This window comes from Falco naumanni, chromosome 18 (genome assembly GCF_017639655.2).
Source record: "Falco naumanni isolate bFalNau1 chromosome 18, bFalNau1.pat, whole genome shotgun sequence".
NCBI classification, from domain to species: Eukaryota; Metazoa; Chordata; class Aves; order Falconiformes; family Falconidae; genus Falco; species Falco naumanni.
Window position 1 is genome coordinate 3,508,680 of NC_054071.1, and position 25,773 is coordinate 3,534,452.

The following is a 25,773-nucleotide window of genomic DNA, read 5'->3' on the forward strand; positions in this document are numbered from 1 at the left end:
AGCCCGCTCTTCTGCTAGGTGGGAATTGGCTGCTGGAACTGCCTAGCAAAGATCCCACCTCTCCCGCTCGGTCAGATGCTTTTGTTTGATTTAAGTACTGGCTTGGCATCGAGCTACGCAGGCCAGTAGTGAACCAGCTTGTCTTTGGCATTTGAAAACACTAATACATTTCATTTTCTTTTTCAGCTTCTGGGCCTGGAAATTTCTTTTTCCAGTTTGGCTAAAAAAAAAAAACCAAACACCAAACCAACCCCAACCACACATACCTGATCTGCTTATTTTAACCTTGAATATGGACATACTTAGACTCCTTCCTTCATCATGTCTCATTGTACTTAGAGCAGTTTCATTTTTCTCGGTTGGAGACCTCTGTTTTGTGTGCTTTTGTGTGTGAAGAGGAAACCAGCTCGGGGAGGGGAAGGCTTGTGAATTTTGTTTTACTGTTAACTTTATTAAAAAAAAAAAATAGAAAAAAAAAAAAAATAAAGCTTTGAATCTTTTGGTTCCTCCATGCTGGCCCATACTTTCAGACTGTTCCTGCTCCTCAGTGGAGAGGATTTCCCTGAAGTCCTCCGGGAATCTCAACATGTAAAAGAGGGTGAAGTGATCTCCTATTTTGTTTTGGTTGGCTCCGAATGGCAGCATGTCTAGGGTTTGTAAGTACTTTGTAATTTATATTAATCTTCTGACGATATTGCCAAGATTCAATCGAGTTTCATACAATCGCATTTTACCTGCCAGCTGTCTGGTTTTTGCCTTTTTTTTTTTTTTCTTTTTTCCCCACAGTTCTACCAGAACAGTACACTTGGGCATTAACTTAAACGATAATGTGTGAGTTTAACAATTTTGTATCAGAGAAATGCTTCTTTGGATTTAAAAGAGCAGCTTATGTGAGAATTCCCTGTGATGCAGCTAGAATTAAGGGCTTTGTGTTTCCACTCCAAGAATTGTTCTGTTTGAGGGAATATTGAATTTGCTCTGGGCTGAATTTCTTCACCGTACCTTTTTTTTTTTAATCACTTGAACGTTTAATATTTATGCTAAAACTTGATTTTATTGAGCTTGATGTTTGATTTCATGTTACTGATCCATAACGCGGATGAGCTCTTTCTGGCTCTGAAGAAATGCAAAGTAAAATTCAGGTTAATCACTGAAAACGGTTACTGTGTGCGTGCAGCGGCGTGCTCTCATAATGTTTACAGGAACTGTACAAATATGTTAAACTAGTCAAGTAGTTTGCAACTAGAAGTGATTTACTAGTCCAAAGAAGCAAGAAAATGCAAAGTCAAACTCTGAACTGACAGTCTGCCACTTGCTTCTCTTGCACAATGTCAGGACAAGTGCTGGAGGGATGAGTAAAGCCTGGAGCTGCACGCGGCTGCACCGTCTGGAATTGGAAATGGATTTGGTTCGGTGGTGCTGCCGGTTACCGTGAATGCTGTTTTGTTTTTCACCGTAAACCTAGTGTCACAGCAAGACCTCAGCTGGGAGAGGACTCTGCCTTCCAGAATTCTTCCCTTTTTCTCTAGAGCGTGAAGAAGCTTTTTTGCGTAGGCGCTTGGTTGGAGCTCCGTCCCGTCTGCGCGGCGGTGGTGGAGCGCGGCGCGTGGCGTTGGCTGGCGGAGCGGGGTTTGAGAGAGAGCGGCGACACGAGCGGGCGGGGCAGAGGCTCGGCGGTGTCGCCGTATCGGGAGTGTTTTGGACCGACCTGCGGTAGCGTAGTGACGTTTGGAGGGCTGGATTTGGCTTGGCTGAGAAAACAGGGGTTCGTACCGATAACGTGCAAGACTTTCCCTAGAGGAGCCGGACGCTGACTGCTCTATCGTAGCTGATTTAACTTCTTACTGCAGGAACAAAAACCGGCAACGGCTTCGTTGCGTGAAATGATTACTTTGAACGCTAACATCGTCTTCCTTCCTGCTGAGGGCTGTGCTTGTCCTGCTCGGTGGGACAGAGCTGCTAGACTGTAACACACGTTACCTTCATTTCCAACCGTTGCAATAGTGTCGTGGTGCTGCCGCCGCCGAGCGCCGCGGGGCCGGTGGTTGCGTTTGGTCAGAACCTTTGACAATCTCGTTTTCATAGAGGGAAGGTTTAAGGGCTTAAATTCTAGTACTGCAGAATAAAGGAAGTATTTTATCCTAACTCGCTCGCAAGTCAGCTTTTCAAACGAGCCAATGTGGAGTTCTCTTTCAAAAAACAGACTCTACAAGGTTGATTCGAACTTCCTTTGCACCAGTGTAACGTGATGGACTTATCCGGATTGCACTGAGGGCAAAAAAAAGGTCTTAGCATCTTTCAGACGCTGAAATGGTAAATATCTCGGGAATTGAAATACTGGTCTATGCATATTGGAACTTCTCCGGTTCTCATGGCACTTGTAAATCAGAGTTTACAGGACTTATTTTAGTGGCATTTTGGATTCATAACGTCTCGTCCTGTGTGTATTGATATTACTGTACAGTTTGGACTTTTCTTGGTCTTTTATCACCATGCACAGAGACGTGTCCTGCATTTGTCAGTGGGTTTTATTATTATTATTATTATTATTATTATTATTATTATTATTTCCCCCTCCCCCCAGTTAAGACAGACAGGCTTGCTTCCTTCTCTCCAAACGTTGAATGAGACCGTTTCTTGGAGGACAGAAGTGGAATGGCTTTTCTTCTGAGAGAGAAAATGTATACAGCAAATATTTATAAACTGTACACGAACGCGTGATTTGATGTAGTTAAATAGGAATATGGTGAGTGCCAAGACTTTTCGAAGGAGCGTTATTGTGTGATTCGAAGCGAAGGCAAACGCGCGTTCCCCTTCGCGCGGAGCAGTGGGCTCGGAGCGGCGTTCGGCGACGCTCCCGCTACCTCAGGACAGCAGCAGCAGCGCCGGGAGATAGAGGGGCAGTGGCGTGGGAACCTCGGTCGGGTCCTGGTGAGGCTCGGAGACACGGGGCTGTTTCTGTTGGAAAAAAAATCCGCTTAGAGATGCGCGTTGCTTGAAACGTTGCCTTTCACACTTGGTAGTTCCGGAACATTCTTCATAGGTTGTGTTTTGTCTATAGCCACAGGGAACCTTAGTGCTATTTTTCTAGCTGCTACCACTCGGCCGACCTCCCCGGCTTCCTTCGGCTCCGCGGGGGCTCCCAGACACAGGAATTCGCCACGGAGACGGTGAATAAGTATCTGAAAGTGATACGATGCCTGTGGTTTGCTTTTTCTAGAATGATAAAGAGCTGATGGAGGCGGGAGGAGGCGCTTGCTGTAGGTGATGCCCTCGGAGCACGGTGGGACGTACGCGCACCCTGCGCCCTTTGGCGTGACTGTAGGCCACCGCGTGGACTTGGCGGGTGGACGAAGCTGATGGTAAAGCCTTTCCTTTTAACAAGAAGAGTTTTCTTTCCGGAAGTCAGGCTTTGTAATGATCGCAAGGTTTTTTGGGGTTTGTGGTTTGTTTTTTTTTTTTTTGGCATAACGGTAAGAGCCTTAATACTTAATCCCGAAACACACTTCAGCGTGCCCCCAGAGCGTTCCACGTGCAGAATTGCTCGTGCCCCGCTCTGCCGGGCGGACAGCCCAGAATGCAGGCGCTGAGGAGCTTTTGCTGTGCGGTGCTTGGGCCTGCCGGCTCCCACCCGGCGTTCCGCAGGGGCTGGCGGGTGCTGCGAGGGCTCCTGCCGGTGGGGAGCACCCGGAGGCAGCGGAGCAGACGTGGCCGACGGCTGGAGCGGGCTGGTGTGGAAGGGAAGGATCTTTTAGCAGAGGGGACGGCAGGAGTTGCCATTGAATGGCTCTGTAACAGGTGGAGGTACATATATATGTAGCTGTTGGCTACAAGTTGTAAAGTCCAAGGAAAAACGGGGTGTGTGGGGAGCGTGGCTCCCGGCTCGGGCAGAGCAGGCGTGTGACGTGAGGCTCCGTTGTCGTGACTGTGGCGTTTGCAAGGAGATAAGGAATTGTTTGACTATTAATGCTTTCCCTCTGATGGTTTGATTTTTCTTTTTTTTTTTTTTTTTTTTTTTTTGCCTAATCATGGTACTCGTGGTGTCTGAGCTGCTGTAGGGCTAGTTTCAAATAGTGAAATGCAGTTGCATTCAAGTGAAAATGGAAGGAATTTCATGCTTTAAAAATGAAAACATGCATCAGTAACGTCAGTGTGTGGGAGATACTTGCATGTACAATGGTCTGACCTCTAGACCACAAAGCCTGGTGTGTTTTTTCTTGTGTGGATTTACTTTACAAATCTGATGCTGTGTCAGCTCCACCTCTTGCAGGGGAGTATTGAGAGTCCTTTCCAGATACACTGAACCTGGACTTGACCTCAGATGTAAAGACCATTAAGATGCTTCTGGCTGCCCCCGTTGACAGGCTCTTCGTTGTTTCGGCTACACGTGCTGTGTAGGAAAGTACGTGGTTTTGTTTGTGAACTTTGGAAGTGTTGCTGTAAAGCTGGATCCTTAGTGCTAAAGGCTTCTGACTGTTTTGTAAATACGTAAACGCAAATTGGAGAGAAAAAGAAAAAAAAAAAAAAGGGAGAAAGAAACAAAAATGTTTAGAGACAACAGTATTATTATCCGTGGAATATTGCCAGTCCCTCAGCTTTCTGTATCTGACGGGGATACAGAGGGAAAGCTGCTGTGCTGTTGTTTCGTTTCCGATACGGAAACTGGCTCAGCTCCTGTGCCCACCCGCACGCTGGTCCGGGAGCCGGCCGAGTCGCTCTTCGATGAATTGAATGACCAAAGCGTTTGCACCACGCAGTGGTTTGCTCTTCTTTCCAAATTACTTCCTCCGTTTCAGTAATAACTAAAGATAGTCACTTCTCTTCAAGTGGATGGTTTGCATCCCGTCTAAATTTGTGCCTTGTACCCTCCCCTCCCCGTCCCTCGGGAAAAGGGCAGCCTGTGTGTGGCGCCGGCCGGGGGTTCTCCAGGCGGCGCTGGGGTCCGTCCCAGGCCACCGGGCTGGGGGGTGGCAGCCTGGACGCGGCCGCTCTGTCACCCCCCGCTCGCGCGCAGCAGCTCTGCGTTCTGGAGATGTCCCTCTTGTCCCCGTAAGCGGGGACCCGCGCTTGGCTTGGAAAGACGATGCGTGATGCGTTGCCCTTGCCTGACGTACCCCGGCTTTCCCCGCGCCTGCAGAGGCAGGGACAGGATTATCCTTTCTTCTTTGCGTAGTGCAAGGCAAGTGTTGGCTCTAGCTTGGGTCCGACCTCCGAAGGAAAGCTCCCGTGTGGAACGGTGCGAGCAGGGTGCCGGGCTGCGGCACAGTCTGCGACAGGGTGTCACGGAGCCGCGGTACGGGGGGGCTGGGGACAGCAGCGGGCTGCTCCCCCCGGCTGGGTGCGCGGCGTGGGTGCTGTGCCAGCCTGACCTCGGCGGCCCCACCTTCCTCCCTGCTTTCCCGTCACCAGCTCGTGCTTCAAAAGAGAAAACGGGGTGAAGCAACGTTGGAGGGATTGAGTGCGGAACAGCAAACCCAGCACCTTCATTGCATGCCTACCTGCTGTGTTGTAACAACGTTAAGGAGTAGTCAGACAAAACCAGGCACCGATGCGAAGCCAACTTGGAGAGGACGCTAACCCCCCTACTGCAGTATTTATCCGAATCGAAATTCTGAATGTTTACCTCAGTGTAAATATCTTAACCTTTCCCCTGGGAGGAAAGGGGTATTGCATGGAGCAATCACGATCCCCGTCGTTTTGCCAAACACGTCATCCTCTCTAAGCCAGGCTTCGCATCGGTATCGACACTGTCCCTCTTTGGACCCTTTACCTTTCTAGGATGTGAATGGTAAAAATGTGAATATTTGTTGTTTACTTCATTAGGCATAATTCATAATGATGTGTTTATATGAAGAATATCACAGACTGAAGCAAAACCATATGCAATTGGTTTACTTTATTATAAACTGTATATGATGTACAAACTAATAAAAACTTAAATGACGACAGTCTCACTGTTGTTCTTGAACAGGCAAATAAACAAGATATTCCAGCTGCGCGTTCCAGTGCGGGATGCGATCCGGAGCACTGGGCTGTTCCCTGGGCACTGGAGGGAGAGGGGTCAGCGTGCTCCTGTGCTCCCGCAGGCGCTACCCTTCGGATGGAGTGAATCCATCTGGGATTTCTGTTGGGAAAGGCCCGAGCTGGGCGCTCACCCCTCTGCCCACGTAGGAGCTAGCAAGGGTTTCTCCGGTGAAGGTGAGGGAGGATTACAGGTGCTATGGGGGTGTGAATATTATTTTTTTTTTATGTTGTAACAAGAATTTATTGTCATCTGTCTTTCTGAAACTATTTTGCTTTGCTAGTAAACTTGCAGAGCATTTACCGGAGTAGCCCCAAAGCACACCCTGCGCTTGTTTTAAACATTCAGCGGAGAAATGAGCCTCACACAGGCAGCGCTGGGCTTCCACGCAGCGGCTTCAGCGCGCGCCCAGCCCTCCCCACACACCAGCTCCTCGACAGGTACGAGCCCAGCACCCGCTTGCCAAACACAGTAAGTATTTACATTTATTAATACGGGGTTAATGTCACTATGCAGTTCACCAAACACCAAGCCATAGCGGGGGTTTAAACTGTTGCCCTGACCTGCATCCGTTAGTTGAGCTTTGTGTTACAGTAAAGTAGTGACCACGTATCCACCGACCAACTGGCAACGGTCTGGCCAAGAGCAAAACCAGAAGTTTCGATAAAACAGGCTATTTAATAACAGAAGTGCTTCATCGTTAACTTTTTTTTTCTCCAGCCAACGGTTTAGGTTTGAGCAGACTTAAGTTACGCAGTTACGGTACCTCCACTTCCTAAATTACAATGTTACTGCCATCCTAACTTTTAACATTCAAGTGCATTAGAACAAAGTAGTAAAATCTTGCATGAAGTATAGTCCTATACTTCAGACACGATTTTAGTTTCTATAAAAGATGGAAAAGATGTTTGTCTTTTCCATTCCCTGCCAAGGCAGGATTGTTCCCTAAAGGACAAGGGCAGTGCTTGGTCCAGCCTGCTCTGACAGGTGAAGTGAAATGCCTGGAGCCACGCGGCGGGATCTGAACGCCTCTCCTGTTTTACTTGTTTCCCTTTAAGTCCACGATAGCTGACTTTAAGACATCATCTGGTCACAGCCTTTCCCTCTGCTCACCAGCACATCCCTTCCATGCGATGAAGGATGGGTGAATGGGGACGGGGCTGCAGGACCCCCCTCGAGGCTGTTCCGTGCCCTGCTGCCCTCCGCCCGTTTTCCTCTCACCAGCTAAACTATGAGTAACTGCCACGCCGTGACCCACGGCTTGATTTTCACCCAGCGATTCAGCTACCGCACCGGGGCTGCCGTCAGTCCCTCGGGTACGAGAGGCAGCGCCCAGGTCCCTTCGCTTGGCTTCAGGGCAGTTACACAGGCTTTGGTCTGCCACTGCTCGTAGTACGGACATGAAAGGTCTAACGATTGTGGTTCGTGGGAAAGTTATAAAAGATCGTGGTTGATCTTCCGCCGAGGAAGAAAACAAGCAGACCCCGACAGCTAGTTCTCTCCAAAATTCCATTGAAATACTCTGCAGCGCTTCAGTTATTGCTTCTCCATCGGTCGCAGGCTGCTTGTTTTCTTCCTTGTTCTGAGGCCAGTAAACTCTCCCCAGAGAGGCTTCACACAGGGGCTGGCAAAAGGGCTTACTTTAGTAAAGGTAGAATTATTCTCTTTACACTTTTAAAGGTTACAGGAGTTACTTGCCTTTTAAAAACGAACAAACAAGCTCCCCTGCCCATGCTCCTAGATGATGGCGCAGGAACTAAAAGCAGAGCCCCGTTTGTTGGTGCTCTGTGTTGGCACAAGTTTTCCTTTTCCATAGTAACCCGAGAATATCGCCTTCACATCGATCTTTTTAGAAAGGACGAGCATCCACATACCGTTATCAAAATACAGCAGTTTCCCTCCTCCAATTTCCCCCACTTCATCCCCTTTGTTCCCCGCCTTTTCCAGTTTCACAAACTCCAGCAGGTCGAGCCCAGTCTGGACGGCTTCGATGCCGTTGGCGCAGCCGAGGGTGATGTGAGCCCGGCTGCCTTTCGGGAGGTTGTCGGCGGGCAGGATCTTGTCGGCATCTCCGGGCCACAGCAGCAGCTGCTGTTCGCTCAGCTCCACGCGAGCCCCAACAGTTTTTGTTGTGATGAACAGAGCAGAAACGGCCAAGGTGAAGCCTTTGCCGTAGGAAGCCTTCACCACCTGCGAGAGGAGGGAGACAAGCAGAGAACGCGGCTGTGGATGGGTTGGGGCTGACCTACACGGGATGCTGTGTGCAGCTAGATCGTGGCCTGAAGTTCCTCATCCCCGAGTTCTGAACTGGTTGCATCTTTTTCCTTGGCAAATTGCACTATTTAACTTGGGTTTACCCGTCTTGAAATAACGTAGCTGGAACTGTAAAGATCTTAAGTCATCATCATTCAGCTTAAGCTACTGGGGATGATGCTGGGGGGGCGATGGGGGGTGGGAGTATTTTGTTTGGAAACCAACAAGAAATAGTCACCACCTCTGCCACAACTATGACTTTATTGCACGGCCACGTGGACCTACGGACTGTCCCTACCTCTGGCCTCTCGGCACAAGCAAAGCCACATCCCAGCCCACCCTGAGGGGGCTTCTGGATCCCTGCTGGGAAGGGGGAGGGGGGGAGACTGGTGTCCCAGGGGGGACTCGGAGCCCCCGTACTCACTTCTTGCTGCGCGTATTCCTCAGCTCCAGCTGCTTTGCCAAACTCTGTGTATTTTGTGGTGCAGTGTAAGACCCCGGGCGGCCTCTTCACAAAGTAGCTGGTGAGATCGACTTTTACTTTGGGATCTTCAATAGCGGAAGCAACTGCAAACAACAGGTAAACAACGTTGCTGTCAAAAAATGATCCCCTTGATGTCGCCCCATGAGCCTAAAACCCACCTCAGCTTTCTTCCCAACCCATCCTTCGTGTTTCATCTTTTGTACTGCTGAATAAATAAAAGCTGGGTAAATAAAACTGCTCAGCCAGGCTAACGGGATGTTACTAGAAAACAGAAGCTTCTCTGCATCGAGGTCTCAACCTCGATGACTTAAAGACTCCCTCGAGGGACAAGATTGTCCCGTCCTTCCCTTTTCTCTGTGACTCTTTGCATTTGTTCTGCCTTGCCCATAGGCCAGAGAACCAGGGATGCCCAGCCACCAGGCGGAACGCCGCTGCCAGCCCAGCCCAGCTCCCTACAGTGTCAGAGCTAAACAGCTTAGGAAAAACTGTTTCATTTATTTTTTACTTACAAAAGCAACCTTGTTAACTACGGGAAGCAGATTAGCATCTTTACAGGGTTTTTCTTGTTGCTAACTTTAACTAGAAATTCACTTCAGAAGCTGACCAGACTTATTCCATTTGCTGAGCGTTAACATTTCATCAACAAAGAAAGAACTTGGTAAGATACTTCTATACATACAGTATTTACTCTCCTTTTTGAAGGCTTTGAGGCTTCCAAGCTCATCTAAGAAGGCCTGCCCAGCCTTCCTCAGGTTCTCCGAACTTCTTTTGCTCAAAAACCACCCGAAATACATGGGTAGGAATTCCTTCTCCAAGCTGGGCTTCATCTTCTTCAGGTCTTCCACCGACAGTTTCCATTGATTCTTTTCCTTCAGCTGCAAGCAATCCATTCGCCACTGGGTTTTGGGCTCGGCAAAGATGACTTTGTACCGGTACTTGTCAGCAATGTCAAAGAGTTGGTCCAGTCGTTCCCTCTCATGGTGAGTGTCATCCAAAACGATAACACTGATATCTCGTTTGCAATAGTCAACTAGATCCTCATCCACCTTTGTGTACTCTTCAGGGATGCTGCTTCTTATTAAAGGTGTAATTTTATAGCTATCGACAGAGATGACCTTGCAGGCATCTTTATACCTATCTTGGATAGCCTGGGCAAGAGTGGTCTTCCCGCTGCCAGGCAGCCCTCTTAAAATAAAAAAGGTTTTAGATTCTTTGACCGTGGAGATGGTATCATCATCGTCAAGGAACGGGAACTGCAAGCTTTCAGGCCTTTCTTTCGCTGATTGAGTAGACATTTTCCTAAATATTTTAGGCAGGAACGTGTGACTCTTCTTTGAGAAGCCTCTGTTCTGAAATGCAAGAAGGAAAATGTTTTGCAGGCTAGCAACCCCGAGAGACCGCGCATTCCCACCACACGAGCCAGGGCGAACCTTTCCGGGGAGAAGCATCCCCTCTGCCCCATCCCCCCCTGTCGTACCCCCCCCGGTCCCCAGCCTCCGCAGCCCCACTCACAGCTACCCCGGCCGGTCCCACAGCGGGGACCCCCGTCCTGTCCCACCACCCCGGCACCGGCCGGCTGACCCGTGGAGCTGGGGGTGCAGCTCCGCTCCCACTCCGGCCTCAGCTCCGCTCCTGCCCGACCAGGAAGGGGAAGTTTTGCCCGTCACGTGGCAGCCAGCGAACCGCCAGAGCGCGACAGCCTGGCCAGGGCACCTGGAGCATCACATTTATTTCTGAAAATAAATACTTGTGGCTAGTCAATCAGGAGGGTGCAGCCTGCTGCGGGGGAAACGAAACTCCCAGCAGGTTGCAACAGCTGCTGCAATCTCATCACTCCGTTTGAATAAAGAGACCACAAAGGGATTTAAGCCTGTTCAGGATCCTCCATCCCCGCAGGAAAGGCTGGTTCCGAGCGAAGCCTGCAGCGATGCTGCCTCTTGTTAGGAGCTGCCATCTCTTCCCGCTTCGCTGAACAGCAGCAGCCCGGCTGCCTCAGAGGGGGGGATCTGGGGCGGGGATCTGGGCTCCTCTTGTGATGGAGAGCAACTGAACTGGTTTCCAGTAAACGAAACCCCCTTTCCCAGCAGCTGCGGAGCTCAACACGAAAGTGAAACCAACCCTCTGAGCAACGGTGAGTGAGCCGGGAAGAGCTGCTGGGGCACCGACCGCTCCGGGAACTGCAATGCCAGCAGAGACTGGGAAAACACAGGACTGGAAGGAAACGTGGGATTTCTCCACCTGCACGATTTTTTGACAGCATCCACGGGGCAGCCACTGGTTTTTAGGTCAATATGTGAACTCTCCCCCCTTCCCTCCCCCAGCTGCCTCCTGGCCTAGCCCAGCCCATGACCAGCGGAGCGATGCTGGAGGAGCCAGCGTTGCCATCGGTGCAAAAACCGGGAGCAATGCTGGAGGAGCCAGCGTTGCCACCGGTGCAAAAACCGGGAGCGATGCTGGAGGAGCCAGCGTTGCCATCGGTGTAAAAACCGGGAGCAATGCTGGAGGAGCCAGCGTTGCCACCGGTGCAAAAACCGGGAGCGATGCTGGAGGAGCCAGCGTTGCCATCGGTGCAAAAACCGGGGGATTTACACACAATGTCAATGCTCTGCCCGCGGCAGAAAAACACAGCTTTCCCGTCTGCAGGGCAAGGGTGTTGTTTAAAACCCGTTTCAGTTATTAACTTTCCTAGCACTTATTCTGGAATGTGGAGGTGGGTTTTGGGTCCAAAAGCTCCCCCGAGAGCGGGATGAGGGAGCGGGATGGGGGCTTCAACAGCCGCGTTGGGCAGGATCACTGCCTGCCCCGGGCCAGCTCCTGCACGGCACACCGGGATGGGACAGCCCCGAGCAGCCGTGCCCGCTCCTGAAACCGCTGCGGAGCCAACGGGAAGAGCAAGGACCCCCGCGGGGCTCCTTCTCCTGGGGACCCCCGCGGGGCCCTGCCCACGGGCTGGGGGCTCCTTCTCCTGGGGACCCCCGCGGGGCCCTGCCCACGGGCTGGGGGCTCCTTCTCCTGGGGACCCCCGCGGGGCCCTGCCCACGGGCTGGGGGCTCCTTCTCCTGGGGACCCCCGCGGGGCCCTGCCCACGGGCTGGGGGCTCCTTCTCCTGGGGACCCCCGCGGGGCCCTGCCCACGGACCGGGGGCTCCCAGGCCATGGTACAAGGGGAAGCAGATGGCGTGAGCCTCTGAGAGCTGGTCCTCTTTGGGGGGTGTCCTGTGTGCCAAGGGGGGGCTCGGCCTCGCCGCTCCGGTGGCCGGGCAGGGGCTGGGGCAGCCCGGCCGCTTTGCTGCAGGCAGCTGCTGGCGGTGACTGAAGCCGCTTTTCAAAGGCGCAAACAAAAGAACAATGACAGAAAACACGCTCCGGCCCCATTGTTCAGTGCCCAGCGGGGAGGATAATAGTGGCCTTTATGGGCCGGGGCCACGCAGGGCTCGGCCGGACAATGGTCCCACAGAGCCCCGGCGCGGCGCCGGGCTCCCGGGTGCACAATCCCCCATTGAGCCCCCGCCCCACAAAGCCCCCGCTTGTCCCCCCGCGGGGCAGCGCCTCGCCCGGAGGGAGCCGCGGCTCCAGCGTCAGGGCACTGGCGCTGCCGGGGCTCCGGCCGCCCCCCAGGGTGGCCCGGGACCCCCGGGACGGGGCTGTGGGGACCCCCTTGGGGCTGGCTCTCGGGGCTCAGCCGCGACGCCCCCTCCGGACCCCGAGTCCACGTGTCGGTGCCGCCGCCGGTACCTCCCCCCCACCCCCCCCAGGACGCCGCGGCTGCCCCGGGCCCCGCTTACCATGGTGAGGGCAGCGGCTCCGGGGCGGCCGCCGGTGCGGAGCGGCGCGGCGGGGAAGCGGCTCTGGGGGGGGGGGCGGCCGCGGCCCCTTTCATAGAGCCGAGGCCCCCCCTCGCCCCGCCTGTGGCCGCGCAGGCGCGGGGGGAGCGGGGGGCCGGGCTGGGACCGCCCCCGGGGCGGTGGAGGAGGGAGGGTGTGCGGGGGCCTGGGCGCCGGACCGGGGGAGCCGGGCCTGGGGGGTGATGTGTCTGGGGGTTCTCCGGTCCGGGAGAGCCGGGCCCGGGGGCTGGGGGCTGCTGGGGGCTGCGGGCTGCCCGGTCCGGGGGGAGCCGGGCCTGGGGAGGGAGCTGGGGGCTGAGGGCTGCCTGGTGAGGGGCGGGGGGTCTGGGGGCTGCCCGGTCCGGGGGAGCCGGGCCCGGGGGGGCTGGGGGCGAGGGTCGGGCGCAGGTCCGATAGCCAGGGGTGCCCGGGGACGGAGCTCCCGTTGCGGCGGGCCCCGCTCCGCGCCTACGTCTCCCCCCCGGCCCCGCCGCCCCCCGCCCCGCCGCTGCCTGCGCGGCCGTTCGCTCCTGCCGGCTCCGCTCGGTCCCCCCCCCGCGGCTCCCTCCCTCCGCTTCCCGCTCGCTCTCCATCCTCCCGGTCGCCGCCTTTGGGGTTTTCGTCGCTGCGACCGTCACCTGGGGAGGAAAAACCCCTCGGAAAGCGCGTCCCAGCGCTCGGCTGGGCACAAGCTGAGCGGGACCCCTCGCCCCCAGCACCCCGGTCCTGCTGTGGCCCCAGGGGGTGCGGGGTGCCCAGGCGCGGGGGACGCGCGGGAGGTGCTGCCCTCTCCTGCACAGGCTCCACCACCCCCAGCTGGCGGAGCACGGTGCTTTGATGAAGATTTTAATTCGCTGTTTGCAAGGAAATCAATGCTATCTGAACTCTTAAGATGCAGCTGATGTTTCTGAAGGCCTCAACGCTATGGGTCTCGTTTATTCCCACTTTCAGTCACGTTTCGCTTCTGCCTTCTGGGCACTGGAGCTGTTTTCTGTGTTATTAAAAGCAGGTTTTTAAATGGATAGCACTGAGGAGGAAACCAGGCTCCCTCACTGGCATCGAGGCTTCGCTGCATCACTTGCTTTGGTTTATACCAGCTCAAGGTGAAACTTTCGCTACCAAAAAACCGAAGCCACAAATTATAACTGCGCTATGGCCTCACATATAAATTAATTCCTGCTACTGTGCACTAGCAGAGGCGATGCAATACGGGCCAGAAATGTGGATACTTGCTCCCTGGGAACGGGGTGCTTTGTTCCCATGCCTTGGCCTGTGCTCCAGGAAAGGGAAGTGGAGAATTTTTATACTTATGGGGTGCCGAGGTCTAAATGACCATTACCTTTAGGAAAGTTAACTGTTGTTTCTCCTCTTCTTTTGTTCAGCTCTTCAATGAAGCTTTTGCTCACATCATCTAAGGCCTGAAAGTGATACAGCTTATTAATAAGAGCTCTAGAAATGCAGTTACATACCTACATTTTTCCTGCTTTCTTTTGATCTCTGCTGTCACTACCTGATCCTTTCCTACCATAAAACTCTCTGCAACAATATGCTTAATTTCTCCCTGCAGTGGTTACTACCTGTTAGCATCCCTTATCAAATGTCTCCTCCCCTGAAGGTTCCATCTCTCTCACACTATAATTTTTCTCCTGGCAGGAGAAGAGGCTCTGCCTGAGCTCAGGACACCCGTGAGGGATCACCAAATAGGTACGTCCCTGTGCTGTAACTGTTCCCTGGCAAGCCGTGTGTGCTCACATCACCCACAACCCACCGTCAGGTCAGCGAGGGCTGGCTACCAAAACGTGCAAACTGCTTAATTGTAGGTCACTGGCCATGCCCAGATCTTCTTCCATGGTTTGATGCAAAGTGGTTTCTCTGGGGCATTTTGGAGAGGCCAGAAAAGGGTGAGCTGTGATCAGAGGCTGACAGCTGAGCACAGAGAAAGCGCTGCTATATCCTGTGTGTGAAATCCTTGCCCCAGGGAGGTAAAAAAAAATTTTTGCCCTCAACCTGAGCTGGGCTAGGGCTTCATCCTTTTATATGTTAGACTGGTTCATAAACTGGGGTTAAGTTTTCTAAGCCAGGAGGTTTCATTGCTTTTAATATGTAAATGGCTTCAGAGGCTGCATTTTCCCCCTCTTAATACACTAGCTGTGTAGCGATGTTTTCTCAATTCACAGGACACTAGACAATAGTTACAGCCAACTTATTGATGCTGCCCCAAGCTTCTCTCCTCTTTGCAACAGCCCACTTACAATAATGATGGCCTTTTGAGCAGCTTCACTGTGAGTAAGCTTTGCCTTCTCGAGTGCTTTTTCAAAGTGGATGATTGCAGACCGGTAATCCTTTAATTTTACTGTAACAGACAAATGAAAGCATCTGTGTTAACCCAAGACCAAGAGAACAACAATAGTTAATCAAGCAAGTCTCCAGTGAGAGGTCTTGACCTGAGCAGTTACTTTGGCTGTTAAACGGCAGGAATGTTTTCACTAAGATGCTGAACAGACAGGCTGTCTCCATCCTTAGAGCAAAATTTGTTGTAATGCCTTTACCTTGTGCTTGTGCCACTAGTACTGTAGCATGGAGTTGCCACTCAGCATCTCCCTCTTCATCTGCTGACTGCAGGGACTTCTGTCCGTAATTTTGGGCTGCTTCAGCTTTATTCAGCTCAAGGTAACATCGGCCAATTTCATGGAACAGCCAGGTCTTCTCCAAGCTGGATTTTGCCATTGGAATCTTCTCCTCCCAACTTCAAGCAGAGAAAAAGGCGATATTTACTGAATCTTACTAGGTGCAGTTATAATTTCAACCATTGATTTTATAAACAAAGGGTTCCAGGTACTGTCGGTATGAAAAATTTCACAGCCCCCCTTGCCAGCAGTATGAATAAAAAAACCTCAAAAGACATAATTAATTTAAATCCCAATACAACCTTATGCCTCTTCTGTTACTAATTTTACATACGTGTCAATAGCTTGCTGGAATTTGCCGATTCGGGCATAGACTCTGCCAATGTTATCAAGGGCTCTGGATACAGCATCTGGCAGATCACTGCGTTGAAAAGAAAAAGAAATTGTAGTAGTTGACATAGGCTTGCTCCTGATACTTGTAAGTTTTCTTTGGTGCTCAACGTGACTTCAGGGTAAGTGTTAAGAAGTAAAGGACCGATGACACTGAAAGTCATAAAATCGAGGTGGATCTTTGATTTTATCTACAGCTGTTGCAGCTGACACCCCATAACACACAGGAGAAAATGGTTTAGGTTTTGTCTCTGATTATTATTTTTCTTTGGTGCAAATCAGACAGTGAAAGTCTGTCCATTTTTCTTTGCCTCAGTTTCCCTTTGTTGCTTTGTGGGGCCCGAGGAAGTCCCCTACCAGCTCCTGGGACCCTGCCACTAACAGATGATTTCTGCCCAAGAGAAAAGGGAAGAGCCAAAAACGTGTCTGCAGTGTGTCTACAGACTCCTGGTAAGAGACCCCCCGCTCCCTGTGTTCTGAGCCTCTGCCCCATGCTAGAGGCAGCTCCTTCTATAATAGCGTAGCCTGTGGACTTTAATTTTTTTCCTTAATTGGTCCTTGCTCCCATCTTCAGAAGCAGCCTACCTTGACTACCTTTACCTTATAAATGAAAAAGGTGATGAAGGGAGGGGATAAATGCCTCGCTGGGGGTGATCGCTGGCCTCCAGCCACCAGAGAACAAGGCCCCCCAGCCCTCGCTGCGCTTCTGTCCTTAAAAGTAACTTCACATCAGATTAAAAAGGGGCTAAAATTACATATCCATCTCATTCCTGCCTCTTTACTCCTATTTCTCAACTTCATCTGGCATAACTGGAGATTTGAGATCACCAGGAGAGAGGCAGACATTTCTTAAACCAATATTAATTTTAAAAAGTGATTTGTGAAAATGATGAACAGTAAGTGAGTTACATTTTAAAAGCCCTATGCAGTATTGGAAAAAATAAAACCAAAATAAGGTCAATTCAAGCAACTATTCCATGTTTTCTCCTGTGCTTTGCAAAACTCTTACTAAATCTTAAGACTATGTTTTTTTCCATCCTGTTTTAGCTGAAAGAGCCACCGAATGTGTTCTGTATGGGCAGGTAACTGTACCTCTTAGATAAATATTTCAAGCCTGTTGTTATGGTTTGAATGCAAATGATTTTAAGAGAAAATGTAGCAGAAAACTTGTGCAATTTAGAGCCTGACCTTCCTGAGAAGGAAATACATACTAGAGGCTAAAGTGCTGAGACTGGGACTTGCATTTTTTGCTTTGCTTCAGCAGAGGTTTAGGTGTGCCACATGGTCGAGGGCCTTTAAAAATCCGCTTTCTTGTTTTTGAAATAGTGGCGATAGTAAGTCACTAGAGACCATGATACTTGGGCAGAGTGTGAATGCATTGCCCTGTTAAATCTCCAGGTGAGAATTGTTACTTTATGCTAAAATATCTTAACAGAGGTACTTCCCTCTTTCCCCCTTCCATCTGAACTTCTCAGCACTTACTTCTGCCTGGCAAATTCCAGATCCATTTTGTGGCTTTGCAGAGCTGCCTCCATCTGGCCCATCTCCAGCTGGGCATTCCCAATGCAGCTGTAGAGGTTTCCAATCAGCTCCTTCTTGTTGGGAACTTCATTATCTGGCCACCCTTGTATTGTTTTTAGCACACGCTCAGCTTTCTTGCAGCTTTCTTCAGGGGAGTCGCCAGTCAGCACTGGAGGCAAAGATGGAAGTTTATGCGAGTGTATGGACGCAGTGATGCTGGGGAAATAAGACTAAGTGCGATTGCGTAAGCCTCAGACAGAGCTTGGGAAAGGTTAGAGCTACTAACAGTTCGTGCATCTCCTACACTCCTCCCTCCCGTCTCCAAAAACTCCGCCCCTGGGAGATGGTACTCCTGACCCTCCACCTGGCACTACTGGGAATCACTTTCATCACAGCAAGTAAAGGGAAATGACCCTGGTAACACTTCACGCTTGCTGAAGAAAAATAAAGGGGAATTATGTTTGTTGTCTGACTTTTTGAAAGTTCGTAGTTATTGCAGCAGGGCAGCCTGGTCTTGGAAATGAAGTTCTAACTATGGTACTTAAGTTTTTGTCTCCTAAATTAGCCCCTTGCACTTCCTTGGTGAACTGTGTTGTACCCAGCTGGACGATGGTGCTGCGGGAGGGAGACTGCAGGATGTTTCCCACACCACCTCCACCGAGCTGTTGCAACTTAAAAGGACTGAACTCCAGCAACAACTAGACTCTTTTCTCCTGGGTTGTAAATATGTAGCACAGGAAGAGAGAAAGAGACCAGAAGCAGCTGAATTACTCCTTCCTTCCAGACCAGTTTTTCAGCTGCTTCATCTCTCTCCAAGGGTATTTTGGAACTACAGAAATTAACTCCAGTGGCCTGCATTCTCTCAATAAAACAACTTCTGATTAGCAAACCAGAGGTGTTTGCTAAGCATGCAGCAGTGGCCTCCCTGGCTTTGGTACCTAAGTGGTGTCCTGAAACCCAGTCAGCAAGACCTCAAGTACAGAAAAAGCTGAGGAAGAGAGAAAAAAAAAAAAAAAAAAGTCTTGGATTCTGTATCCAGTGTTGGGAAGGGTAAAGAATATAAAAGCAAATACTTCCCCAAAAATGCCTACTAGCATTTGTTGATACTTGCACTGCTTCTATTGTTCTGGTCTGTAATTACTACAGCAAATAATTACATGTGCTAATCATGATTTCTTACTGCTTCCAGCCAGGACACCTACACATATCGATGTCTTCCATACTCTTCACAATGTATCTGCCAACCTCAGCTGCGTTTCGTTTCTTGTCCCGGATCCACCTTTGCTGCCTGAGCTTGCGCTCTCTCACGCGGGCATAAATAGGCTTCTGCTGCTGCCAGAAATCACTGCGTGTGTCGAGGTAGGAAATGCCACTCAAAACCAGGTCTGCTACTTTGATCCCCTGCTTTGTGCTGCTCTCCATCAAATCTGAAAAGAAAATGGTAGAACCTGGGAAAGTAGTAATGGATATGAAGGGCGAAGCTGCAGTTCAGTGAGGGACTGCTGGTGCGTGTTTTTCTGCTCTGACAGAGAGCAACAGTCTTTGGTGCTGCTCAGAGCTGGTGCTTTTACATGCCTGGAAACCATAGCCCACATATATTATTAATGCTAGTAATACCATAAAACCCGTGAGTAGGCTAAATTCTTACTTATTTCTCGATTACTGGGTAAAGAGTTCCCTAGAAAAATGACTAAAGGGGAATCACCCTTCTGCCTAGTTCTGAAATAGGCTACTTCTCCAAATCCTGACATCTTGATCTTAACGTCATCTATAATAAAACCACAAATGAATTGCAGTCTTATGAGCAATGCTTTGCACTGAATGCAAGTGTTAGTGAATTTATCATTATGACAGAAATTAAGTAATTTGTAATTAATCTGTTTCTGGTTTTTATTTCATCAGCACAGATTGCTTTGAGTTGATTTACTGTTCGTTATAAAAGCCTGCCGTTTAATAAGGAAGGAAATACACTCAGACAATGTTATGAATAATCGATCTGACTCCAGAAATACCTGTACTCTCCAGGCACCTGCCTCTCTCACAACCACTGCAAGCACGATGTGCTGTGTGAGCTCTGATACAAATAAGGAAGAGTAGTCATAGGGATATAAAAGAAGAAGAGGAAAAAGAATAAGCTTAGAAGGAACATTTAGTTAAATAAAGTGGAGAAAGACCTTCATCCTTGAGCAACTTTTCTAGGTAGGCCTTGTCAGCATAAAGCTCTCCAAGAAGCTGTCGCTCTGTTTTTGGATTCCTCACAGGCTCCTGTTTTCTCGTCCATTTTTGATCCTTAGTCAGTTTGATTTGCGGTTTCTGGGTCGTATTTTTGCTCTACGGCAAGAAAAAATAAAGGAAAACAGGGGAGAGTAGTGGGGAACACTAGAATTAGCAGAATTCTGTTTACACTCCATATGAGCCAACTTATTTTTTAAATAAAAGCACAAAGTCAGTGTCTCACCAATTGCTTTGGTCATGAGCAACTGAAATTTTGCAACCAATTGTGCCGCCTCCCTTCCAAGAACAGAAGAGGGCATTATAGTAACAGCAAGAATTAGTCCTGCCCCAGTGTCTCGTGCTGTCCTGCAGGGCTTACTGCTCAGTGCTGTGCAGGGACATTAAGGCTGTGGGAGAGGCAGATCTAGGTGTCCACGGTCAAGGAAACAGAGGCTGTAACAGCCAGGGCTTCTGAAACATCAGGAGAGTATTTCTAAAGTTTCATATTCAAGACGCTGACAATTACAGGGCTAACGTTTAGGCCCCTTTGTACAAATTATTTTTACCACCGAGTACCTGTAATTCCAGGTGAAAGAAGACACGAGCATTCACTGCACTGAGTTCGAAGGAAAATGTGGCTTGGCATCTCAGAGGAATAAGGCACTATTTCACTGGACCACCCCAAAATTAAGCAATCAATAAAGTGTCCATTATCAAAAATGTGAACCTTCAACATCAGGTAAGACCAAAGTAAATATTGTAGATAAATGTACCCTGGCTCCAACCTCGCTGCTGTTACTGATTAGCCTTTGATGGGTGATCAGCAACACCCAACAGAAACAGTCAGGCTGGCAGAGAAATTTCAGCCTGGGCTTTGTTTCTCCGTCCTTGCTCTTCCCTGCCCTTCTGCCTTCTCCTTTAAATTTTGTGTAGCTTGAGCCAGAACTACGTTAAAAGCAGGCGCGTAAATACTCTCATAACAGATCACTGCACTTCCTATGGTCAGAAGGTGCTTCACTAGGCCAGCTGTGTCTGCATTCATGTTGCTGCAGAAACTGTTAATCCTCTAATGCCTATTTCAGAAAGTATTAGTGGTATAATAACTGTAGCTAGCTTCTAAAGCAAGAGCTCTTCAGACCGTACCTCTGCCTGCCTGCTTATAAAGCACAGATCCTCTTTGTTCTCCAGTTTAACTGAGGATGGACCTGTGAATACAGAGAAAATAGTTGTTAAGTGTTCAGGAACAGCAGATCAGAGGCTTTGAAATTAAAATCACTCTAAATGTGCCAAGCCTATAATGTCCCATTTGAAATAAAGCTTTCTACTAATGCTTTGACATGAAATATGTGGATGTTGGTGTGTTCTGTAAGCAGGGAATACAGCTCTAGGTGCAGCTCCTCTCGGGATTTTAATTACTATTTTCACATGGCACCAGGGGGCTCCCATCACAATGCAATTCCTACAGAGACATGCTACATCCTGCACAGAAACAGAGGAAGAAAAAGAACAGCAAGCCCTTCTGAGGGATCACAGCAGAGGTTTAAAATGAAAGTAAAGCACAGGGATCTCCAGCAATCCAGAAAACTAGATTAAAGTTTTTGTGCACTGACATTAGGGCAAACCTCCTATCTCGTTTTCACTCTGACATCCAGTTCTGCCATTCAGATTGCACTCTGGCAGTGGAGGTAGGAGTGAAAAACAGCGCTTTGTTTTGGCCTGGTCAGAAGGAAGGAAAGAGCTGTTGTAGAAGGAAATCCTCCAGCAAGGCAACTGGGCCAAGATCAGCAACACGAGTACTTGCATATCACGGAAGGCAGGTGTTTCTGAATCTGCCAGGCAAAGCAGATTCAGTACCGCAGTTTTGGGGATATACCCCGTTAATGTGCGGGCATTTCCCAGCTATTTAAACATCTAGATCAAATGCTAACGTGTTGCCTTGCTTTTCCCCTGCATCTAGGAGCTATCACTTGATTTAAAGTCTTGGGTTTTAATCTGTTCATTTGCCTACAGCCCAGATGCTTGAAGGCATTTAAAGCTCTTAGCTCAGTATATCAAGCATGGCAAGCATTTCAGCCGACCGTTGCAAAGATTTGTGTTAAGCTAAGGAAGCAGCAGTAATGGAGGAAAGCAAGCCAGATCTGGGAACTCTCCCTGTTAAAAATAAATATCACATTGGAAAGAGCTTCAGGCTTTTACACAGCTGGGACATGAAGTTAATCTGTGGCACTGGAGATGGACTGAAAATTTGAAACAGATTTTAGGGAAGAGTAAGGCACTTAAATATCTCGAGCATCAGGGCCTGTGTAGGGGGGTGCAGCAGGGTGTGTCCTGGCTCTGCGAAGGGACAGGCTGTTGGGGATCCACCTGAGCAGTAGTTCCTAACTAGCTGGGCGGGTTTTACAGCAGCCAGGTGAGCTACACACGAGTCATGCTGTGCTGGTGTAGGAGGCGGCAGCCCCAGGTGACACGTGCCTGAGAGCGGGTGCATGTCCTGTCTGTGCTGGTTGCCATATGAGAGCATGGCTAAGAGAAAAACTAAGGCAAAAGGGAAAAGTTTTCAGTTTGCTTTAAATCTCACTAGGTCCTTGGCCTTTCCAGTCTCCTGCAGGACTATGTTCTGTGATCTAAGCCAGAAATTATGAAAGCAGCGCTCCACTGCAATAGTCAACAGTTTCACTGGTCTTATGCAATGTAAACTGGAGGAAAGTCAGGATCTCAGGAAGGCCACGCTCAGGTAGCAAGGCAAATTTCATTACCATTTTGAGTATTGGGATAAAAATCTCAAAATGGATTCTGTGACCAGCACTGCTGCAAGTAGATGAGCCGCTTTGTTCTGTATTACCTACAAAATCTTCATGGTGACTTTGGAAATGTAAGTTAGTGTCATAATTTACTCTACATAACTGAAGTTATTAAATACTGTATATGACTAGGCATTCAGCCAAAAAAAAAAAGTAGAAGAAAAAAAGAACAGTGCTGTGCTTTTTTTGGTGCTTCCTGGTTTCATCTGAGGGTGGCCACCGAGCACATGAATCCAGAATCAGAGACCCTGTTGTTCAGGTCCTTGGGTCACTTGCAGAGCTAATTTCCTACCAGCTGTTCACTGAACAGCTTCTGGCTGTGCTTGTAGGGGACGTAAAATGCGACATCTTACTTCCAATGCAGTTGACGATTGCCTCCTGGGATTTCTCGATACCCAGCCTGAACTTCTGTAGTTCTGGACGTAGTCTGTAGCCTCGATGATAAAACACCAACGCAAATTCAAAATCACCCATGGTATATAATGTCTCAGCTTTTTGGTAAAGTCCCTAAAATGACATTTGGGGGGGGGGGGGGGAAAGGAATAAAAAAAGAGAGAAAAAAAAGCTTCAGAGATCTCAATTAACTTCCTGCTAGGCAGAAGTGAGAGCCCTGTGCTATCGCAATCTGTATACAATAAAACCCGACCCTGGAATTCTTTCTCAACTGCTGCCTACGCACCTCCACTTCTCTGGAAGCAATAAAAATGTCAAGGATGTGTTTAGAGTTAGCTGTTTCTACGCAAGACTATCTCCCAGATGCATCAAGAGTTTCACAGAAAAGTTAAAGGGTGGTTAAAAGACCACCCCTTGCAGACCCCAGACTCTTACCACTTCATGCTCTTTACCTTGGAGAATGTTTTGTCATTTTGGAGAGAAGCTTCAGCATCTTTCAGGGCATTTTCTGTGTCTCCAAGTTTCAGGTAACATTTTGAGCGGGCAACTAGACCGTGCTTGTCTCCTGCTCTCAGCTTCAGCGCCTGCAACGCAGCAGACACAGTATGTCATCAGTGCTGGCTCAACAGGACAGGTATTTACAAGCATGTACATTCGATGCAACCTGCTCTGTCCCAGCCTGGGTCCTGATGATGGATGGCGATAAAACCAGTATTTTTACTGAAAAAAAACCCAGCCTCCTCTAGATGTTCACACGTCCCATCTGCTGCAGCCACCCTGTCCCACGCCGGAGGTGCTGCAGCCCCTCTCTGAGCACTGCCCCCAGCCAACAGGAGCTGCACCCCCTCGCACCGCCCACGGGTGCCACCTCCCTTCGTGCTGTGATCTCCAGGCACCCGTGGGGACCCTTCCCCTCACGCCACCACCTGGACGGGCCGCCTGTCCCCACGCTGCCACCTCCCCTTGCCGTGGGATGCTCCGCCAGCCTCTTCCCTTCGCGCTGCCACCTCTGCCAGCCGCCCCCGCGTCAGGCAAGTGCCACGGCCCCGCACGTCCCGTCGAGGCCCTCACCCCCGAGGCGCCCCCCCCGGCCGCGCCTCGGCGCCCTCACGTTGTTGAAGCAGGCCAGGGCCTTGCCGTACTCGCCCCGCCGGCACAGCAGCGTCCCCTCGGCCATGAGGCTGGGGAAGGTGCCGGCCGGCACGGTGCCCGCCGCCGCCATGGCCGCCCCGCTGCCGCCGCCGCCGCCGTCGCCTGGCAATGGTCGCCCGGCAACGGCCCCACTTCCGGCACGAAGCCCCGCCCAAACGGTGACGTCAGCACGACGCGCCCGCCGACGTTTCCCGCGCTGCTGCCGCCGCTGCGGCGTGTCCCACCGGCCGTGGGGACCCGCGGGTGGGTCAGCGCCATGCGTGGGCCGCTGTGCGCACCGTTACCGGGGCCCCGCTGTGGTTCCGCGGCCGGGCGCCGGGGAGGCTCTGCCGGTGGCGGCCGCGGCGAGGCCGCACCAGCACGGCGGGGCAGGGGGGCCGGGCAGAGGGGCGGGGGGGTAGGGCACGGGTGGGTGGCGGGGGGAAGCGGCGGGGGCAGGGGCTGCGCTGCCTCGGCGGGACTGAGACGCACGTTTCGCCCCGAACCGTGCGTGGGCTCTGGGTGAAGGTGGCAGCGGCCGCGCACCGGCTGCTCGCAGCGTCCCCCACCGTGTCCCCCCTGACCCGACCCGCCCGGCCCACGGGGCGGTTTGTTCTTACCCACGTGTTTCCAGAGCCCTGCGCGGGAGGCAAGGCCAGAGAGAAACAGGGGGTGGGAGTGCAGGCACTTGGTAAAAACCGCTTTGCAAGAGCAATCGTGTGAGCGCCTGGGCTACGGCACACGGGTTCCTCTGCCCGGCCAGGCCGGTGCCTACGGCGGGGGTTTGGCGAGGGCAGCCCCCCACCTCACTCTAGACTAAGTAACTTCCAGTATTTGCAGGTAGCCCCTGGTGCCAGTGTCATCACTGCAGTGCCCAGGCCCAAGTGATAAATGGGAGATGCTGCTGGTTTTCTCCTCTTATCAGCCAGCCGCTTTAGTCTTGACTTTATTTTGGCTTTGGGTAAGACCCTGCCGTGATTTATGTTTGAAGCAATTTGTTCCTGCCAAGTGACTCACAGTGGGTGCGGTGTGGCTGTCCTGCTCAGAAAGGCTCCTGCTCCCAGCCTGTAAGATTAAAACGTCACCACGGGCCAAATCAGTGGGATGCTGCTGGGTTCTGGATGCGGCTCTGGAATGGCATGGCTCGTCCTTAGACTCTGGCTCCTGGGACAGGGCTGGAGTGGCTGCACAGCACCGTAGTGTGGGAGGTGGGCAGGGTGCCTCACGCACGGGTGGGGACACAAACAGCAGTTGAGCCCTGGAGTGGGAGGCCAGCATGACACACCCCTGTCCCCAGGGAGTCTGACCGAGAATTTCAGTTTAAGCTTTTGGTTACTTATTTTTTGCAGAGACTTTACCCACTGGCACCGCCGGGTGTGACATGCTCTCCCCAGTGGGATGGGCAGGAGCATCATGTCTGTGTCCTCCAGTCGCCCTCGGCGTGGTGGCTGTTGTGGGCCCTGACGTCAACCGGTCTGGGGCAAGGTCACCCCCAGAGGCCACCCCAGGGCGCTTCCCTTTAGCGCTGCTGATACGTACTTTACTCACAGCCTGAAAATACCAGGGAAAAAGTGAATGTGCGGTGATTATTTCTGGCAAGTGGAAGAGATGTGCTGTCTGCCGTTAGAGGCTTGTTTGAAAAGGGGGCAGCGGGGTGGCTGCATCCTGCCCGAGGCCTGGCAGCCCCTCGGAGGTGTCACTGCTGTCCGTGGTGTCTCCGCACCTGTTGCCCGTATCCCATGGCATCGCGCTCCAGCAGTGATGTGCGCCGCAGAGCTGCTGCCTGCTGGTGAACTGCACGGTTCTGGGGCTCGCACCACCGGGCACCTCCCGCCCCGGCAGCTCCGACGCCCCGGTGGGGGGATTCTCGACCTGGGGAAGGGCAGGCGGGTGTGCCCCTCTGCCAGGGCCCGGTCCTGGTGGGTGGGTAGGGCGGCCAGGCCGAGCGGCGCCGCAGGAGCAGGTGTGGGGCCGCCCCCTGTTGCGGGGGCCCAGCGGGGCGGCTTCTCCTCCCGCTACCCGGGCCGAGGCCGCGGCCCTTTGCGCCGGGGGTTCAGGGCCGAGGGGCGGCAGGGAGGGGCGGAACTACGGCTCCCACAAGGCCGCGCGGCCGC

The 25,773-nt window shown here is 51.4% G+C and overlaps 4 protein-coding genes and 1 long non-coding RNA gene across 13 annotated transcripts in view; 3 read left to right on the top strand and 2 right to left on the bottom strand.

The window, feature by feature from the left end:
- Positions 1-5,944, top strand: part of DNAJC7 (DnaJ heat shock protein family (Hsp40) member C7) — a 26,427-nt gene extending 20,483 nt beyond the window's left edge. The window contains exon 14 of the mRNA XM_040617138.1: positions 187-5,944. Within this exon, the coding sequence (XP_040473072.1) occupies positions 187-224 (38 nt within the window). The 3' untranslated portion in view covers positions 225-5,944. The remainder of the gene's footprint in view (positions 1-186) is intronic.
- On the bottom strand, positions 5,877-12,619 carry LOC121098784 (2',3'-cyclic nucleotide 3' phosphodiesterase). 6 transcript variants are annotated; one of them, XM_040617140.1, is made up of 4 exons: positions 12,544-12,619; positions 9,439-10,108; positions 8,700-8,842; positions 5,877-8,212 (listed from the first exon to the last, which is right to left on the bottom strand). In XM_040617140.1, the coding sequence occupies exons 1-4, from the start codon at positions 12,544-12,546 to the stop codon at positions 7,760-7,762; spliced, it is 1,269 nt and encodes a 422-aa protein (XP_040473074.1). In that variant the 5' UTR covers positions 12,547-12,619; the 3' UTR covers positions 5,877-7,759. The 6 variants fall into 6 exon arrangements, with proteins under 6 accessions (XP_040473074.1, XP_040473078.1, XP_040473077.1 ...); XM_040617144.1 differs by having other exon boundaries at positions 9,439-10,103; positions 12,544-12,591; XM_040617143.1 differs by lacking the exon at positions 12,544-12,619 and adding an exon at positions 10,507-11,185.
- On the top strand, positions 10,958-23,131 carry LOC121098797. Its single transcript, XR_005831352.1, has 5 exons — positions 10,958-11,044; positions 14,236-14,286; positions 18,310-18,479; positions 19,923-20,073; positions 23,050-23,131. It is a non-coding gene; the product is annotated as an uncharacterized LOC121098797 (long non-coding RNA).
- Positions 12,904-25,773, bottom strand: part of ODAD4 (outer dynein arm docking complex subunit 4) — a 20,448-nt gene continuing 7,578 nt past the window's right edge. Inside the window, exons 1-12 of one of the 4 annotated variants that reach the window (XM_040617123.1) lie at positions 24,677-25,744; positions 22,981-23,112; positions 22,489-22,642; positions 20,478-20,539; positions 19,295-19,451; positions 18,323-18,547; positions 17,082-17,289; positions 15,544-15,630; positions 15,132-15,328; positions 14,835-14,935; positions 13,922-14,000; positions 12,904-13,220 (exon numbers count right to left, since the gene is read on the bottom strand). In XM_040617123.1, coding sequence (XP_040473057.1) covers positions 13,051-13,220; positions 13,922-14,000; positions 14,835-14,935; positions 15,132-15,328; positions 15,544-15,630; positions 17,082-17,289; positions 18,323-18,547; positions 19,295-19,451; positions 20,478-20,539; positions 22,489-22,642; positions 22,981-23,112; positions 24,677-24,937 — 1,833 coding nt within the window. In that variant the 5' untranslated portion in view covers positions 24,938-25,744 and the 3' untranslated portion in view covers positions 12,904-13,050. Of the gene's footprint in view, positions 13,221-13,415; positions 13,574-13,921; positions 14,001-14,834; positions 14,936-15,131; positions 15,329-15,543; positions 15,631-17,081; positions 17,290-18,322; positions 18,548-19,294; positions 19,452-20,477; positions 20,540-22,488; positions 22,643-22,980; positions 23,113-23,639; positions 23,798-24,676; positions 25,745-25,773 lie in introns of those variants that run through there. The other 3 variants (XM_040617127.1, XM_040617125.1, XM_040617124.1) reach the window with 3 other exon arrangements.
- The window catches only part of ACLY (ATP citrate lyase), a 32,129-nt gene continuing 30,260 nt past the window's right edge, over positions 23,905-25,773 (top strand). The window contains exon 1 of the mRNA XM_040617099.1: positions 23,905-23,923. The gene's annotated coding sequence lies outside the window, so the exon portion shown is untranslated. The remainder of the gene's footprint in view (positions 23,924-25,773) is intronic.